This window comes from Lampetra fluviatilis, chromosome 40, assembly GCF_964198595.1.
Source record: "Lampetra fluviatilis chromosome 40, kcLamFluv1.1, whole genome shotgun sequence".
NCBI classification, from domain to species: Eukaryota; Metazoa; Chordata; class Hyperoartia; order Petromyzontiformes; family Petromyzontidae; genus Lampetra; species Lampetra fluviatilis.
Genome location: NC_136314.1, coordinates 4,882,823 through 4,900,132, shown reverse-complemented (window position 1 = coordinate 4,900,132; position 17,310 = coordinate 4,882,823). Strand labels below are relative to the sequence as shown.

Here is a 17,310-nt window from a genome sequence, read left to right as displayed (position 1 = left end):
ATAAAACATAATAAAATAATTCTCACGACGTTATTATGCTTTATTTTTATTATTTTATTACTTCCCTTCTACGTGACTTTACCGAAATAACCAAGAAGATGAATCCCTGCAGTCACGAAAGCTTTAAATCGAAATAAAACATATTTAAAACATATTTGAATTATTTTATTACTTCCCTTCTACGTGACTACGTGGCTTTACCGAAAGAACCAAGAATATGAATCCCTGCAGTCACGAAAGTTTTAAATCAAAATACTAAAATTAACTAAAACTATGTTTTATTTCACCAGGAAAGGCCACACGGGAGATATGTAGCTATTTATGTAGCTATATATAAAACATATTTGTATTATTTTATGATTTCCCTTCTACGTATATATTAATTTTTTCTACCAAGAATATTAATTTTAGTAATTATTAAAATCCGCGTGTAAACAACAGCGGTCGCCACGGCAACGGCGCAACATCAACAACAGCCCCACGTGGTGACCGCCTCCTCGTCCGCCAATGGGAAAGCCGCGTCTGAGATCACGTGACCCGCACGTGACCCGCGTTGCCATGGAGCCGGAGGACGCTCACCTAGGCCGGGCCGAGGGAGGGTGGCGATCGGAAACGTCGATTACGGATTAATTTTAGTTTAAAGTTTATTGTTTTTGTTGTTTTTAATTGATTAAATTAACTCACGCCTCAATCGTCGCGCGCGGGGGTTGTTTAATTTGTGTATTTTTAAAAGAGGCGATTCTGCGACCCAAAGGTGCGTGGATTCAACAAACAACGTTCACACGACAACGCGGCCGGGCGCGTTGTTTACATTATAACTTATATTATAACTTATATTCTAATTTATATAATAACTTATATTATAACTTCATAAGACGCGTGTGTATAGAATCCGCCACAGGTGTGACTGCGTTCACCGAAGGGTCAACACTGATTGAGTGACTGGTTATTTAAAACCCGTTAAGGTGTACAATATTCATGGTAACCATTATGTCGATGTATAACAGCAGCTATGATCCATTGTTTACAGAAGTGCAGAAGTGTGATGGATCATCGAGAAACACAGACCACCCCAGACCGATCGGCTCAGGGCAGACGACAACGCGACTGTGAAGTTGACAGTGAAGTGGACGCCGACCCAGTGCCAACAACTCGGGACCTAGAAGACGACGAACCACCACCAAGTCCTCGACAAGCAACCACGGAAGCTGCCACAACCCACGATGTCGATCCTGCAGACACACACAACGTGTCCCCTGCAGAGACAGAGCACGTGGAGGACCCGAACAACACCCAGAACGTGGATCCTGCAGAAACACCGGGCTTGCTTCCAGCAGAAACACGCGATACCGAGCTCTACCCAGACTCCGCGGAGGAGGATCGGTCAGATACTGAGGAAGGAGGTGACACAAAAATAAATCCTGCGGAGCAAACCGAAGGCGACGTCGTGGAGGACGACGATGCTAACCGTCAGGCGAGTGACATCGCGTTTGCGGTGTCTGTGGAAAATCCCGCTCCAGCTGAAGTCTCAGCGCACATGGACATCTCGGTGCAAGTGCAGTACGCTTCAGGTGGCGATGACGATCAGAGGCAGGCTGTGGATGAGGAGCGTGAGCAGGGTGCGTCGTCGAATGAGAAATATCCGACGCAGGAGAAAGGTGGCTCCGTGGCGGGGCGGTCAGAGGTGGAAGAACTCAGCGAGGAGTCGGATGGAGTGTCTGGATCAGTGGAGCTCGTGCCATCTTCCCCTGAGCAGGAAGATGCCACGGCAACAGGTTCAAGTCTCACGTATTTTTAAATCCTTTATATTAAGTTCGCTTGCTTGCTTGCTTGCGTGCTTGCTTGCTTGCGTGCTTGCTTGCTTGCGTGCTTGCTTGCTTGCTTAGGACCGTGCAAATCTTTCGCTCGTTTTTTAACCCACTTCCCGTGATCCAATCGAGCTGACATTTTCCACACAGACTCGTTGTGCCAGACAATTAATGTTCGTGAAAAAAAATTCCCAAAATTGTACACTTTTTAGGCAAAAAAAATATTTTACATATATTCAAATAGAACTCATTCATCGCTTTGGCTGAACGTCACAGTATAAGAGCCCAGAGCGTAACCCCTCCACAGGCCGTGGCGGAGTAGCGCAGTTGGTAGCGCCCTCGCTTCCCATGCCAAAGGTCGTGGGATCGATCCCCGCGTCCTCCACAGGCGGATATATTTTTAAATCCTTTATATTAAGTTCGCTGCCACGCATATAAAGGATTTATAGTGAAAAACTTTGTTTTTACGGGTTATACTTATTTAATCCTTTATATTAAGTTCGCTTGCTTGCTTGCTTACGACCGTGCAAATCTTTCGGTCGTTTTTTAACCCACTTCCCGTGATCCAATCGAGCTGACATTTTCCACACAGACTCGCTGTGCGTGACAATTAATGTTCGTGAAAAACTTTTTTTCCAAAATTTTACACTTTTTAGGACAGAAATATTATATTTAATTACCAATTGCTTAATGGTGCAATGCAATCATCTGACCCATAGGTGGCAGGCATCTCAAGCCAGAGGACGAGAGGACTCTAGCCGCCACGCATATAAAGGATTTATAGTGAAAAACTTTGTTTTTACGGGTTAATTTTTTTGTTATCATGTGGCTGGGTGGCTTAAGAGGTCAAAGCACTGGGCTAGCTAGCACTGCTTGGATTTGAAGCTGGCTGTCAGCTACCTCTGTTTAAACTGGGTTCTCAAGTGTAGTGAGTTTAATAGCGGCAGCTTGGTCACCAATATTTCATGCCTTTTTCCAATATTTGTGCTTTACAGTGTCAGGTCATGAGGTGGAAGTATTAATTTAGATCTTTTGCAGAGCAGTGCAACCCTTTATGTTAGATATCACAGGACTGCTGCCATCCCACTCACTTTGCCACTGATATTAGTGTTCGTCGCATGACAGTCACGTGCATTTATTGTTTTAATTCCCAAAACCAGAATTAAACTATATTGAGTGCAAAGTGAAATGCATTATCCTCGGTGTCAAGGTAACAATGCTCTCTCTCGATCCACAGTAAAAATATTGCTGACGCCAGGGGGTCAAGTTATGACGATGGCGACAGCCTTAAGCCAGACCGCCGGCAGCCTCAAGGAACATTTCGCGACAGAGATGAAGGTGCCCAGCCAAGTTATACTCATCTCCTTTGAAGGTTGGTCTTCCTTTCAAGATTTTCATCACGAGGGTCCACCATTGGGCTGCTTGGCCATTACCATTAATGTGAGTATTTGAATCGGACTCTCCACGACAGAAGGCGATGGTCGGACAAATATAATAATACTCTGTCATGGACATCAAACCTCAGTTGAGGGTGACTTTTGACAGCTAGTCCATGTGCAATATATATTAACACACACACACGCGATATCCCCCAGTGTGTTGCATCTTCCTTCAAACGGTGTGCAGACAGCTCTTGGTGATACTACTGTCGCGCCCACTCGCAGGAAGCACCGTGGACAATGCGCAGAGCCTGCGCATGCTGGGGGTGAAGCCTCACGGCACCGTGCAGCTGGAGATGTGCTCCACAGAGCCTGACACGTACCCGCTGAGGCCCATCAAGTTGCGGCACGAGTACAGCATGCCCGATGTCATCACAGTGCGCGTGCAGACCGGTGCGTGCTCACCGCATTGGCGCCGTTCATTAACGCGTTGCAGCCAAAGGTTCAGAGCGATCGTGTTTTCGACCTTCTCTCATAAAGCAGCGCAACCCGTGGTGTTGGAGAACGGTCTACAGAAGTGGATATCACAGACCTACATCTGAGGTATCTTCAATGTAATTGTGTTCAACACAGAGATCCAGCTGAAGGTCGATGTACAGGATAGATTTTTAGTTTTTATTTGTTATAAATCGCAGACGGGCCATTGCCCCACTTTCTGTACTGCCACCTACACCCACAAAACTTTTCTGCTGGCTTGGAGATCACGGCTGATGAGGATGAGGAATAGGTGATAGCTTTATGGATGCCCTATATGACGAATTTAATACTCTTTTGCAATTGAACGCACGTGTCACTGCCACACAAATTTCCTCCAGGATCAGGAACGCTGGAGGACGTCGTGGTGGAGATCGAGAGGGCGACGCGGCAAAACCCGTTTCTAGGCGGCTTCAGGCACCGGTTGACAGGCACCGAATTCCACCACGCCGGCACTCAAACACTGCCCAAACGACGGCCTGACACTGGAAGAAAGCGATTCTGCCGGAACACCCAGGTGTGCCAGAGCATCGCAAGAGACGCCTTACAAAATTCTGTTCTGTTCCCCCACTCTCGGCCAATACCAGTGATGATTATCTAAACTGGTCCTGAGCCTCCCCGAGGTCGCCTCAGCCTCAAATGAGTACTTGGTGTGGTTTGTAAACATCGCCACTGGGGAAACAAAGGTGGTCGGGTGTGGTGCTATCCACCCACCCCCCCGTGTGCCATTCTGGCCTTCATCGGTGCTCGTTAACAGGACTTTCACCCCAAAAAATCTGTTAATGCTATATGGGGGATCTTTGTCTTGATTGTGTCTGGCAGACTGTGTCGGAGAAGCAACACTACCAGCAGACACACAACACCACGGCGACGCAGATGACCAAGATCGGCTGCTACATAACCAGCACCACGGACCGGCTCCTGGCGCCGCGGCCCTACGTCACGGCCAAGGAGTACCACGAGCGTCGCCGCAGAGCCGTGAGTCAGCACCGCACCGCACCACGCCACATCGCACCACGCCAAACCGCACCACGCCACATCGCACCACGCCACACCGCACCACGCCACATCGCACCACGCCACACCGCACCACGCCACATCGCACCACGCCACATCGCACCACGCCGCACCGCACCACGCCACATCGCACCACGCCAAACCGCACCACGCCACATCGCACCACGCCACACCGCACCACGCCGCACCGCACCACGCCACATCGCACCATGCCACATCGCACCACGCCACATCGCACCACGCCACATAGCACCACGCCGCACCGCACCACGCCACATCGCACCACGCCGCACCGCACCACGCCGCACCGCACCACGCCACATCGCACCACGCCGCACCGCACCACGCCACATCGCACCACGCCGCATCGCACCACGCCGCACCGCACCACACCGCACCACGCCGCACCACGCCACATCGCACCATGCCACATCGCACCACGCCACATCGCACCACGCCGCACCGCACCACGCTGCACCGCACCACGCCGCATCGCATCGCACCACGCCGCACCGCACCACGCCGCACTGCACCACGCCGCACCGCACCACGCTGCACCGCACCACGCCGCATCGCACCACGCCGCATCGCACCACGCCACATCGCACCACGCCACACCGCACCACGCCACATCGCACCACGCCACACCGCACCACGCCACATCGCACCATGCCACATCCCACCACGCCACATCGCACCACGCCGCACCGCACCACGCGGCACCGCACCACGCCGCACCGCACCACGCTGCACCGCACCACGCTGCATCGCACCATGCCACATCGCACCACGCCACATCGCACCACGCCACATCGCACCACGCCACACCGCACCACGCCGCACCGCACCACGCCGCACCGCACCACGCCACATCGCACCATGCCACATCGCACCACGCCACATCGCACCACGCCACATCGCACCACGCCGCACCACGCCGCACTGCACCACGCTGCACCGCACCACGCCGCATCGCACCACGCCACATCGCACCACGCCACACCGCACCACGCCACATCACACCACGCCACACCGCACCACGCCACATCGCACCACGCCACACCACACCACGCCGCACCGCGCCACGTCACATCGCACCACGCCACCCCGCACCGCGCTGCACTGCACCACGCCACACCACGGACGAGCGCCTGAACCCGCCAAAAATCCAATTCACTCACACGCAGGGTTACACGCCTACGTGCCTCACTCACTTCACTCACACACAACCAAAAATACTCTTGGCCACGAGTGGTTGAGTGACTTGGATTGACTAGTTCGTATGGATTCGAGCTCGAGCTCGTACGAGGGCTCTTATTAATAACTTACTTGGTGATGCTGCATTGGCAGTGGTGCACAAGTACAAATAGCAGCATTCTGTCGCTGGCATTTACTTTTCTACCAAATGCGATGAAGGCTCCACGTGTAGGCAGGGCTTAATTTCCCCCTCACACCAGTCTACCAGTGATCTGGAAAATTGTAAGTAGCACATACCTATTATCCACAGCCATATCAAGAAGTATACTGGATGTGGTGTGCAAGATACATGTTTTTACAGGTCGCTGACCCTGACAGATCTGACTGAAATGAAGCCCTGCACACAGTAGGCATGCAGCAGTACAGAACACCACCTCCACCGCCACTACCAACGCCACCACCACCACGTTGTCATTGAACAGTGCCGGTGTGTACTTCTGCCTCTCTTTTGCGACGCAGGTAATCGTACTGCAGAGCTACCTACGCCGGTGGCTTGCCAAGGATGCGGTGCAGAAGCTGAGGGAGGCCAGGGCCCTGCGCCTGGATTGGGAGCGGCAGGAGGAGGAGCGGCGGCGCCAAGAGAAGGAGGAGAGGAGACGCAGAGACTACGAGCGTCGCGTCAACCCCAGATCCAAAGAGGACTTTGATCTGCTTTACGCTGCGGTGGAAAGTGAGGGCGCAGTTTGGTGGTACAGCATGTCTTGAAGGTTCAGAATGCTCATAGGTGATGAGACGTTGATGCTTGGACATTAGTAAGGTTTGATTAATCTCTATCAGAGTTATCGTCTGCCCTCCCCCCCTCGTTACTGACAGATGGACAGACAGATATATCGATAGACATATCGATAGATGGACAGAGGTAATGCATAATTACTGTTAACCTTTGACGGAAAACATTAAACAGCAAAAAATGCAGGCAACTGCCTTTGATTAAAGTGGGTTTTCAAGTATAGCGAGTTAATGTTTTGAACCCTGTCACTGAAACCATTACATAAACGTGGGTTCTGCGCTTAATTTGTAAATAAATAACCCCTCTGAACGTGTAACCCCTCGGCTGCGTGGTCTAGAGGATACCTGAAGGGACGGTCAGATATGTCTCTCTCCAATATCGGCTTCCGCGGGCCGTCCTCTGATGCGAAGCGGTTGTCCCCGCCCGGTGCGCCGCACAGAGTGGCGCAAGGAGGAGGTGGCGCGGATCGACGGCGAGCTGAGCGGTGACGAGAGGAAGGCCGCCCTGTGCACGCTGCTGGAGCAGGAGACACAACTGCTCGCGTCCATCGGCCGGCACAAGCTCATCGCGGACGGAGTGAACCGCGAGAAGGCCGTGCGGCAGCTGCTCCAGAAGGTGGGCGGTTGCTGGCTGTGGGTGGGCAGGCGAAGATCTGTATCACGAGTGGGGGTGTCCATTTTGTTGTTTTGTTTTGCATTACCAGTAGCAGTGTGACAAAAAATGGTTAAAGTTGATGACTGACGAGTGCCGTTATGCAAGTAAATATCTTATGACGATAGGGCGAGAATCATGCGAACGTGGCCATAGGATGGGCTGCCCACCAGTTATGTATAATCTATTTATATAAATGATAGAATTTGTATGAATATAAACACTCCACGCATATGGATGTGCAATCATTATTTGCGCACACAATTCCATCGGTGTGTCACTTGCAAAAGAATGCAAATCTCCGACGGCTCATTCACGTCTCTACTCGATCACGGAATATGACAACACCGATTCTCCCGTTTCCAATTCCGTTTCTTGCTCCCGTGAGCCCAGAGTGCTCGCCCCAAGTGCTGGACAGCGTTTGACGGCAAGACGACGGCAATGCACACACCAGCCAGCCTCCTTGCCAAGGAGCTGCAGGACATCTACAGCAGCGTCAGCATGCCCAGCCTGAGCCAGGAGGAGAGACTAGATGCCTTGCGCACCCTAAAGGACAAGGTCAAGGTACTCTCGTGCAGAGCAAGGACGATTATACAAGTCGATTAAATAGACCTGAATTTGTAAATCAATCACTGGCCGGACGAAGGCTCCGACACGCCGTGCACCGTCGCCTAAAGTTGAAACGTTGTCGACGCGCGCCCTTTCCCCTCCCCGTGTCAGGACAATGACTGCAAGCTGACGCGGGAGATAGCGGAGCTGGTGGACCGGGAGACTGACCTGCTCACACGCTCCGTCAAGGAGGCGAACCTGGAGGGACTGCGCAAGAGGATCTGCACGCTCTTCCTGCAGTACATCAAGACGCCTGCCTTCAACCCCGCCGTGGCCAAGCTGCTCAAGGTGACCCAAGAAAAATCGCGACAGCTCTCCGGTGCAGTTTTTTCGTTTTTTCTGGCATGTGCTGTTGAGATGACGTCCACCGTGGGAGATGAAGCTATGAGGTCGGCTCGAGTACGGAGCCAGACGAATCGTTGCATTGCAAGACTGCAACGAGGCCTTTATCTAGCAGTGGATAGATCCTCGCCGATGATTGATGAGGATGACGACGACGATGATCGTGATCCGTAGGTGCCCCAGGACCCGACGGAGCTGCGCAAGAATGTCTACTTCTGCTCGGGCTGCTGCGACCACCTTCCCGCATCGGAGTTCTGGCTGGCGTCGGACAGCCGGGGCCTGGGCCGCTGCCGGCGCTGCTGTCAGGTGGATAACGCGGCGCGGCGCCGGGAGGAGATGTCCGAGTACCGCGCCATGCTCCGCCGCCTGTGCCACACCGAGGAGGGCTACAGCGACGGGTCACGAGCGCCGTTCCTTATCCAGGCAAGTCCACCACTGGCAACGCCGGGTTCAAGTGAAGGGATATCACTGCTCGCTCTGTGATTTGCGCTTCTGTGGGCCATTCTCTAATATGGGGGGGGGGGGGGGGATTTGCAATGCTCTGCGAGAGATCTGAATTGTTGGGTGTGGTGCTGGCAGGCCACACAGTGTAAGTGTTGTCATCTCACTAATCTATCTCTTTATGACTCTGGGAGCCATATCTCTCAACTGGTCATATTTTGGTGGATCACTCCATGAACCTTCTGGCCCACGGGCCGCCAGTTAAAGAACCCCAAATGGAACCGGAAGTCAAGACGCCATTCAGAGACAGCGGGCATATTTATTGTGTCGATAGAGAATAGAGGCAGTCTGTTATTAGGCGGTAAAGGTGTAATCCATCAATTGCTTGCTCAGGCCACTACCGGTTGAACGGCTTTCACTTGAGGGAGCTCTAGAGAGCTCCTTGGTATCGGCAGAGGGTGAAAGTACCAATATCTTGAGAAGGTGGGAGTCGAGAGCATGAATGGCTGGGCACGGGGAAAATCTCCCTATCCAATAAATCAAACAAATAATAATCGGTCATGTGATTATTGAAATATATTGATTACCCCAGCCCTACAGCCCGCTACTATTTCACCAGAATGCTTCAACTTGTGTGTTGCGTCACGTTGCTGGCCGCCCACGGATTGTCCGTCTGCAGGAGCAGGACCTTCAATTCCTCGTGGACAGAGTGTGGGGGGCACAGTCGGCCCTGAGCGCGTTCACCGGCCTGGCAGAGATGGAGCTGGTGCGGTGGGACAAGCGGGAGGCCTGGTCTCCCTGGAACTGCATTCTGCTGACGCGGGATGAAGCGAAATATCACCTGCAGCTGGAGGACATCGACAAGGTCTGTAGACGTGTGTGCCCCAGCCCCATCGATATGCTGGGCTTTCATCAAAGCTTTCGCATTTCTGGGAGGCTCAAACAGAACACATCACTAGCTCATGCAAATAGGATAATGAATTTGGATGAGAATGAATTTGTGTTAAACCATAAACAAAAATGATGCTGATTTTTTTTACGTTTTATTTTTGAGCCTAGGTTCTGCACTGCTCTGCCAGAGCTATCAATTAATTCTTCATCTCATAAAAGAACACTGATAGCATCAGGGCCAGAGGCTTAATTTCAGTTGGGTCCATCCAGCTCAGCGATCTCGTATAACGCATCCACGATACCTCTCACTATGGCTGTGGCTGACAGTCACGTGTCACTACTCTTGTTTACCAGCAACCTGTAAAATATTGAGTGAGCAATTATTCATTTAGTATTATCATTCTGCTCGTTTACCTAGGAAAGCTTCACTGAGCCTCGTGAGTAATTTTCAGGAGGATCCTGCCAAGGTTTTTTGTTGTAGGGAACGCTGTTGCTATGTGTAATCCCAATTGAGTACTTTACAGGTAATTTTCCAGCATTGGCATGTTTGGCCAATACCAAGAACATTTCCTTTTTAAATCCTTTATATTAAGTTCGTTTGCTTGCTTGCGTGCTTGCGTGCTTGCTTGCTTGCTTACGACCGTGCAAATCTTTCGGTCGTTTTTTAACCCACTTCCCGTGATCCAATCGAGCTGACATTTTCCACACAGACTTGTTGTGCGAGACAATTAATGTTCGTGAAAAAAAAAATCTAAAATGTTACACTTTTTAGGCAAAAAAAATTTATATTACATGTATTCAAATACAACTCATTCATGGCTTTGACTGAACGTCACAGTGTAGGAGCCCAGAGCGTAACCCCTCCACAGGCCGTGGCGGAGTAGTACAGTTGGTAGCGCCCTCGCTTCCCATGCCAAAGGTCGCGGGATCGATCCCCGCGTCCTCCACAGGCGAATATATTTTTAAATCCTTTATATTAAGTTCACTTGCTTGCTTAGGACCGTGCAAATCTTTCGCTCGTTTTTTTAACCCACTTCCCGTGATCCAATCGAGCTGACATTTTCCACACAGACTCGTTGTGTGTGACAATTAATTTTCGTGAAAAAGAATTTCCAAAATTTTACACTGTTTAGGGAAAACAAATTAAATATTTAATTACCAATTGTTTAATACTGGCAGACAATCATCTAACCCATAGGTGGCAGCCATCTCAAGCCAGAGGACGAGAAGACTCTAGCCGCCACGCATATAAAGGATTTATAGTGAACAACTTTGTTTTTACGGGTTTACTTGTTTACTATGAAAGAAAACTGGTGAATCTAGAGGAAATGCATGCAGAACAGAGGGAGAACATACAAACTCCAGACAGAAAGTCGGGAATCGAACCCTGGACCATCTTGCTGTGTTACTGCTACGCTGCCCTGACACCCAAATTAAGCCCTGGATAGCAAAATTGGGATAAAGTGTACAAAAATAAGTTTTGTTACGACTACGTTAAAACTACAGTCAGAAAAGCGATGGTGGCACTTGGGTCTATTTGTGCGGCATCCGAACAGGCGTACGAGCGTGCGTTCGTGCAGAGAGTGGAGCAGCGGCAAGCCCTGGCTCGAGGCTACTTCTCACGCCTGCCAGGGATGGCCCAACAGCTGGAGTTTCCTCCGGCCCCACCGCCGCCGGGTCTCAAGATCCTACGGCCACGCACAACCACGGCCTCCGCCACCGGGAATGCCACATAGGGGTGCACTCGCACGCACGTGGGTGCATTCTGAATCAAAATCCATATTTATCCTGCAAGAATCCGTTGAGCTGCGAAGCTCTTTTCACGCATATCCAGAAGTTTTAAGGATGTCCAGTAAGAGCTTCATTTCAGCTAACTCAGGCCAGTTTGGGGACCCGGAAAATATTTCCGCATTAAGCATTTCTAGGGTTGCCGTCGGTCCGGGAATTGGCATCTGCGTTCGGGTGGCAGGAATTGATTTGGACCGAGAACAGTTGGTATTGTATTTAACTTTATCACAGTCTACTGCACCGTTTTGATCATAGACCTAGGCTGACTGAGGTGCAGGTTTGACGCAGGTTTGGTCTGTGGATCAGGTGGTAAGCCTAGACGATTGACGTCCATATTACCTCTTGCTGTGTGGTTGTGGATATTGCTCATGTGCCTACTCCTGTCTCCCAGAAACCATGAACATATTGAGAAATTAAGCCCCGAATGCAATTAAATATATTTAACAAAACATGATCTGGGTATGTAAAAGTGCCTTTGATTTTTTACAACTCTTTGGCAAAAAAACGCTTCTTTGAAGCCAAAAGTCTTATTATGTATTTGGGGTGTGTGGCTACTAAGTCTTTTTTCATGTACATCTGTTTTATGGCTGTCAATCCAACGGCTCTGGGAACTGAGAGTTAAACGCGTAATCGTTCTTAATGAACGTTGTGTACAAGAGGCTGTGTGAGGGGGTATAGCTCAGTGGTAGAGCATTTGACTGCAGATCAAGAGGTCCCCGGTTCAAATCCGAGTGCCCCCTAGAATTTTTATTTAAAAATGAATTATACACTTTGGGTACTGGAAACATTTTTTTTATTCAATCGTACATATTCGATGTGTCATTTGAGTCTAAATAAAGATACCGTAGAAAACTATCCGTTTAAAAAATGCTGCTTTCAGGGACTTGTGTGAAAACTATGTTGTGTGAATTTAGCAAATAAACAGCAATGCATGAACAAATTAAGTAATTTAATTGTAAATCCGTGACTGAAATATCTGGGTGTATGTAGATATTTTTTGTGAACTGTGTAGAGATGTAATCATTTATGCCGAACCATATGAGTGCATTGGCATTCATAGGCATTGGCATTATACCTTATTTGACATGCACGTTATGTACTTAAGCGATTACGCTCACACAGCAACCTGTGGGGGTATAGCTCAGTGGTAGAGCATTTGACTGCAGATCAAGAGGTCCCCGGTTCAAATCCGAGTGCCCCCTCAAAGCTTTTTTTTAATATAACACCTCTCATTTGTTAAAAACCCACTTGTGTCACGTCGGTGTATTTTTTTTACTTTAAATCTTTCAATTCCTAAACCAACATCTTTCTTTTAGGTACGACTAAGATGTTTTAAAATATGCACTGTAGTCTCTTTGAATGATTTAACAATGGTGTTGAGTGGCAGCCCCGATGACGACATCAAGGATGTCAAGTGGTTGTGCCGGTGTTGTAATCCTGGTCATCGATCTTGACAAAGGGACCCTGGATCCGGATGCTGTAAAACACCACCTGCTTTGTTGCCCACCCCATGTTCCACACCTTTAAATCCACTCCATGTTTCCTCTTTCAAACTACTTTGTTTTCATACTCTTTGGTTCTTTCGGTAGTCATGTTTTCCCCTACAGCCCATTGCCAATCCACTGTCGGATGAATGCCTCCCCACGTCATATCGGCCATGGGTGTTATTCGTCAATACTCTAATACGCTGAATCTTGGCTTAAAGCTTTCGTGAATGCAGGAATTCATATTCTTTGGGTCTTTCGGTAAAGTCACGTAGATAGGTTAAAAGAAAATAACAAAAAAACTACGACGTTTCGATCGCAACACAAGTGGTCGTCTTCAGGAAAAAGGAGACGCCCACTTGTGTTGCGATCGAAACGTCGTAGTTTTTTGCTTTTGTTATTTTCTTTAAACCTATCTACGTGACTTTACCGAAAGGCCCAAAGAATATATAATGCGCTGGTCAATTTGGTTTGACAAAGGAAGCCCTTACGACCCTGAGCCAGTGGTAGATATTCCACATTCCTAAGCCTGGGTGGAGAACGACTGCAACACGAAGGTCCATACTCGTACAAAAGGTAATCCACTCACTGGCTATCTCACCGAGTAAGAGCTCATTGATTGAGATATGTCTCTTTGGTATAGTGACCTGGGTCTGCTTGTGATGACAGAAACAGTGCAATTACAGACATACCATTTAGAGAGCTAATAGAGATCCAGAGAGACATTTAATTACATAGGGAGTTAAACACAATTGCCAAAGCAAGCAGAACATGACAGTAGAATACTCTTAGTTTTTTCGGTAAAGTCACGTAGGTAAAAAAAAAATCACGACGTTTCGGAGGCAACACAAGTCTCCGTCATCAGGTGGGACCGTCCAAGCCAGATTTGCTGTATCAAGTGAGGCAGGGATTCCAAGATGCAAGTTCTTAAATACAAGTTAAGGGGGAGGAGAGGGGGGGAGCTTATCAGAATGTGGTAGCCAATGAATGGAACATATTGGGTGGGGGGGGGCAGCAGAAAACGTATCACGACAAAGCTATCAACTTAATCCTTCCTGTAAGTATTCCCACTTATGCTCTGCCTTCTTACTCCTCTTTCTCAACTCACTCCTATCCTGAGCCATCATCTGTACATCCACTCCACAGTCCTTCACTACCTGGCTCACCACTTGAAGCCACTTCTGTCTGGGCCTGCCTCTCGTTCTCCGCCCCAGTGAATCCATGTTCATCGGCTTTCTTCATCCTTCGTCGGGTTCCCTTTTTTCCTAAGACGTGTCACTCAAGCCATCCGATTTCGTTTGATCTCAGCTTGTCTGAGATGGGTATCACTCTTACCTTCTTCCTCATCTCTTGTAAATTAAAGTTTGATTTTCATAAATGTTTGATCACCAAAACTGATAAACGTTCCATAAATAAAACTAAAAATGAAAATAAATTTGTAGTAGGTGACGTTTGGGGCAATGGCTCTTATTTATAGCAGACGTAGAACCATGCAAAAATAATGCAAATATTAAATGGAGGTACCTAGCATGATATAAGAGAATTTCAATTCAATGTTTATTTGTGACACGAAAAATCCTGTTTAGCCAGTTAGCCAGTTTGCAAAGAAGATCCGTGGTGCATCAACAAAGAACAATATCCAAGTTATACTTATCGAAGGATAAGACATCAGAACAGAATTCACAAAGAACAAAGATTAACAGGCATATTATACCAACAATCATACAAATGATTCATACTCTCTCCTGCTGGTGGTGGTTGGTGGTTGGAACAGACTTATGGTCAGAGGGACTGCTGAGGTTGGATTTTGTCCCATTTTTAAATCCTTTATATTAAGTTCGCTTGCTTGCTTACGACCGTGCAAATCTTTCGGTCGTTTTTTAACCCACTTCCCGTGATCCAATCGAGCTGACATTTTCCACACAGACTCGTTGTGCGTGACAATTAATGTTCGTGAAAAAAAAAATCCAAAATGTTACACTTTTTAGGACAAAAATATATTTAATTACCAATTGCTTAATGGTGCAATGCAATCATCTGACCCATAGGTGGCAGCCATCTCAAGCCAGAGGACGAGAGGACTCTAGCCGCCACGCATATAAAGGATTTATAGTGAAAAACTTTGTTTTTACGGGTTAATTTTTTCCCATGATGCTCTACAGCCTGAGTAATGGTGAGTTGTCTGCCTGCAATTAAGTTGTGTTTAGTTTGTTGTCTTCCCCCCGCACCACCGATTACATAATGTAACACAATTTTAGTTCCTGTGTAGTAAGTGTTATTTCGTAATTGCTTATGCCTAAAGAGTACAGAAAATGGCTAATATTTTCCACAAACTTTGCTTTTGTGCACCAGGACAGTGATATTTTGAAATGTATCTCTTTCAATGAAGAAAACGGGCGAATTTGTGTATTTTCGTTCACATCAAGTCAGAAAAAAATAACATATGAATCAAAATTAACATGTATTTATACTAAAGTAATAAAAAAATTACTACGAAAGATTTAGAAGTGAGTAGTTTTTCGAGATTTACGATTATACTGTAAATCACTTTCACGAATCAGCCCCCAAATGTAGTCCCCCATCATGTTCTTGTTATACTGTCCTTGGTAGCGGCGTTCAAAGTCCAGTATATCCTGGTGGAAGCGCTCACATTGCTCCTCCGAGTACGCTCCCATGTTCTCCTTGAATTTATCAAGATGAGCATCAAGGATATGGACTTTGAGGGACTTGAGGAATTCATTGCACTCCAGGATCTTCTTTATCTGTGGTCCGATGAAGACACCCGCTTTGACCTTTGCCTCAGACAGCTTAGGGAAGAAGTCTTGAAGGTACTTGAAGGCTGCCAACTCCTTATCTACAGCTCTGACAAATTGTTTCATAAGGCCCAATTTGATGTGCAGTGGTGGGGTTCACCAGTGGCTCCCACTTGACGTTGTTCCTCCCCACAGAGAACTCGGTCCGCTGTGGCCAGTCCCGCCTGTGGTAGTGCGCCTTGGTGTCCCTGCTGTCCCAAAGGCAAAGATAGCAGGGAAACTTGGTAAAACCGCCTTGGAGACCCAAAATTATAGGGATAGCGAACTCTCTTTTCCCCTTTGTACCATCCTGCAAAAATAATGTGTAAGAGACTCTCGCAACATTTTTAATATATGACATATCTTTTCAATAACATTGAAAATTGTAAAACATTATAATAATCAGGTGCAGAAAAAATGTGAACCGTAATGAATGATAATCACGTATATACAAACCAGGAAATCACATAACACATCCTGCAACCATAACTGTGTTGCAGGTAATATAATTACCAGTAATTTGTACATGCATACTAAAACATGTTATTGTTAGTTTAAATGTGCGGTTAGAAACACTTAGTCTGCAGTGCTGTCCAGCTGCCTGGGTGAAATGTGGGCCAAGTTTTTGCCTAATCCTGGCCAGCTGACTCCAAGCGTAATACCCTCACTAAATACAAAACATATAACCCCCTTACAACCTCAAGTATTCACACACGAGACACACAATTGTGATGTTTATTCAATCTCTATGAAAAATAAGAATAGGTTTTACCCTTTCTAGCAATAAAACAGGTGTTAAGATATTCAAACGCCAAATAGATACCTTTTGCAAGGCATCAACTCTGCATTAACCCCACACGTATTTGTGGCAAAACATGCAGACAAAACATGCTCTAATAATTAATATATACATTGTCTTTGAAACTTTATTCGCAGAAAGCTGTCTGGTGTTGACCAATCAATGTATATATTATCAGAGCATGTGTTTGTTTTTTACATGTTCACCACAAGTACTGTGACAGGATTCCTTGAAAAAGGATTCTGTTTGGTGAAATAGCGACATAATATCTAACCAGAAAACTATAGACAGACATATTAGCAGACAGATATCACAAGATACATACATAGCGAGAGCAACACAGGTGACAGAGAGGGGTGATCGTCTCTGTGGGGTGGCCTTAAATAGACAGAGGGGGGGCGGAGGCAGAGAGAGGGAGGGGGGTTAGAAAAAATTAGCATATCAATGAGTGGTCCAAAAGAAAACGTGGTGCTGCGAGTACGATGGCACAGCAAGCAAGCCTGAAAATCAGGAGAAAGACACACTAAAATTAAATAACCTAGTAAAATATCGAAATGTAATGTAATACAACACAGAGGGTCGGTCAACACACAATTAACGCATAGCCTGGTTGATTACGTATTTCAAAGATTGCTAAGTTAGAATTTAAGTGTGAACATTCTAAAGAGGACACAGGCAGAGAAAACAAGTCGCCAGAGAGAGAAAAAAAGATAAGCTTAAAACTTCCCCGTAGAAGTGGTTCAATCTTAATTTTAGAACTTTCGTGACTGCAGGAATTATTATTTGGT

The 17,310-nt window shown here is 47.5% G+C and overlaps 1 protein-coding gene and 2 non-coding genes across 3 annotated transcripts; all 3 read left to right on the top strand.

Annotated features, from left to right (window-relative positions):
- Window positions 1–578: 578 nt before the first annotated feature.
- Window positions 579–12,322, top strand: IQUB (IQ motif and ubiquitin domain containing). The gene is made up of 13 exons (XM_078875169.1): window positions 579–754; window positions 1,031–1,775; window positions 3,046–3,180; window positions 3,473–3,640; window positions 4,063–4,238; window positions 4,544–4,699; window positions 6,455–6,665; window positions 7,165–7,340; window positions 7,770–7,940; window positions 8,097–8,273; window positions 8,502–8,750; window positions 9,448–9,633; window positions 11,216–12,322. The coding sequence occupies exons 2-13, from the start codon at window positions 1,046–1,048 to the stop codon at window positions 11,393–11,395; spliced, it is 2,715 nt and encodes a 904-aa protein (XP_078731295.1). The 5' UTR covers window positions 579–754; window positions 1,031–1,045; the 3' UTR covers window positions 11,396–12,322.
- Window positions 12,116–12,187, top strand: TRNAC-GCA (transfer RNA cysteine (anticodon GCA)). Its single transcript has one exon. It is a non-coding gene; the product is annotated as a tRNA-Cys (tRNA).
- Window positions 12,323–12,577: 255 nt separating the features above from the next.
- On the top strand, window positions 12,578–12,649 carry TRNAC-GCA (transfer RNA cysteine (anticodon GCA)). The gene has a single exon. It is a non-coding gene; the product is annotated as a tRNA-Cys (tRNA).
- Window positions 12,650–17,310: the final 4,661 nt, after the last annotated feature.

Bases quoted from the DNA above. Each gene is read 5' to 3' on its own strand.
- IQUB (XM_078875169.1), top strand. From the start codon at position 1,046: ATGGATCATCGAGAAACACAGACCACCCCAGACCGATCGGCTCAGGGC. The intron at 1,776-3,045 runs GTTCAAGTCTCA...CTCGATCCACAG, and splicing joins GGAAGATGCCACGGCAACAG to TAAAAATATTGCTGACGCCA. The intron at 8,751-9,447 runs GCAAGTCCACCA...GTCCGTCTGCAG, and splicing joins GAGCGCCGTTCCTTATCCAG to GAGCAGGACCTTCAATTCCT.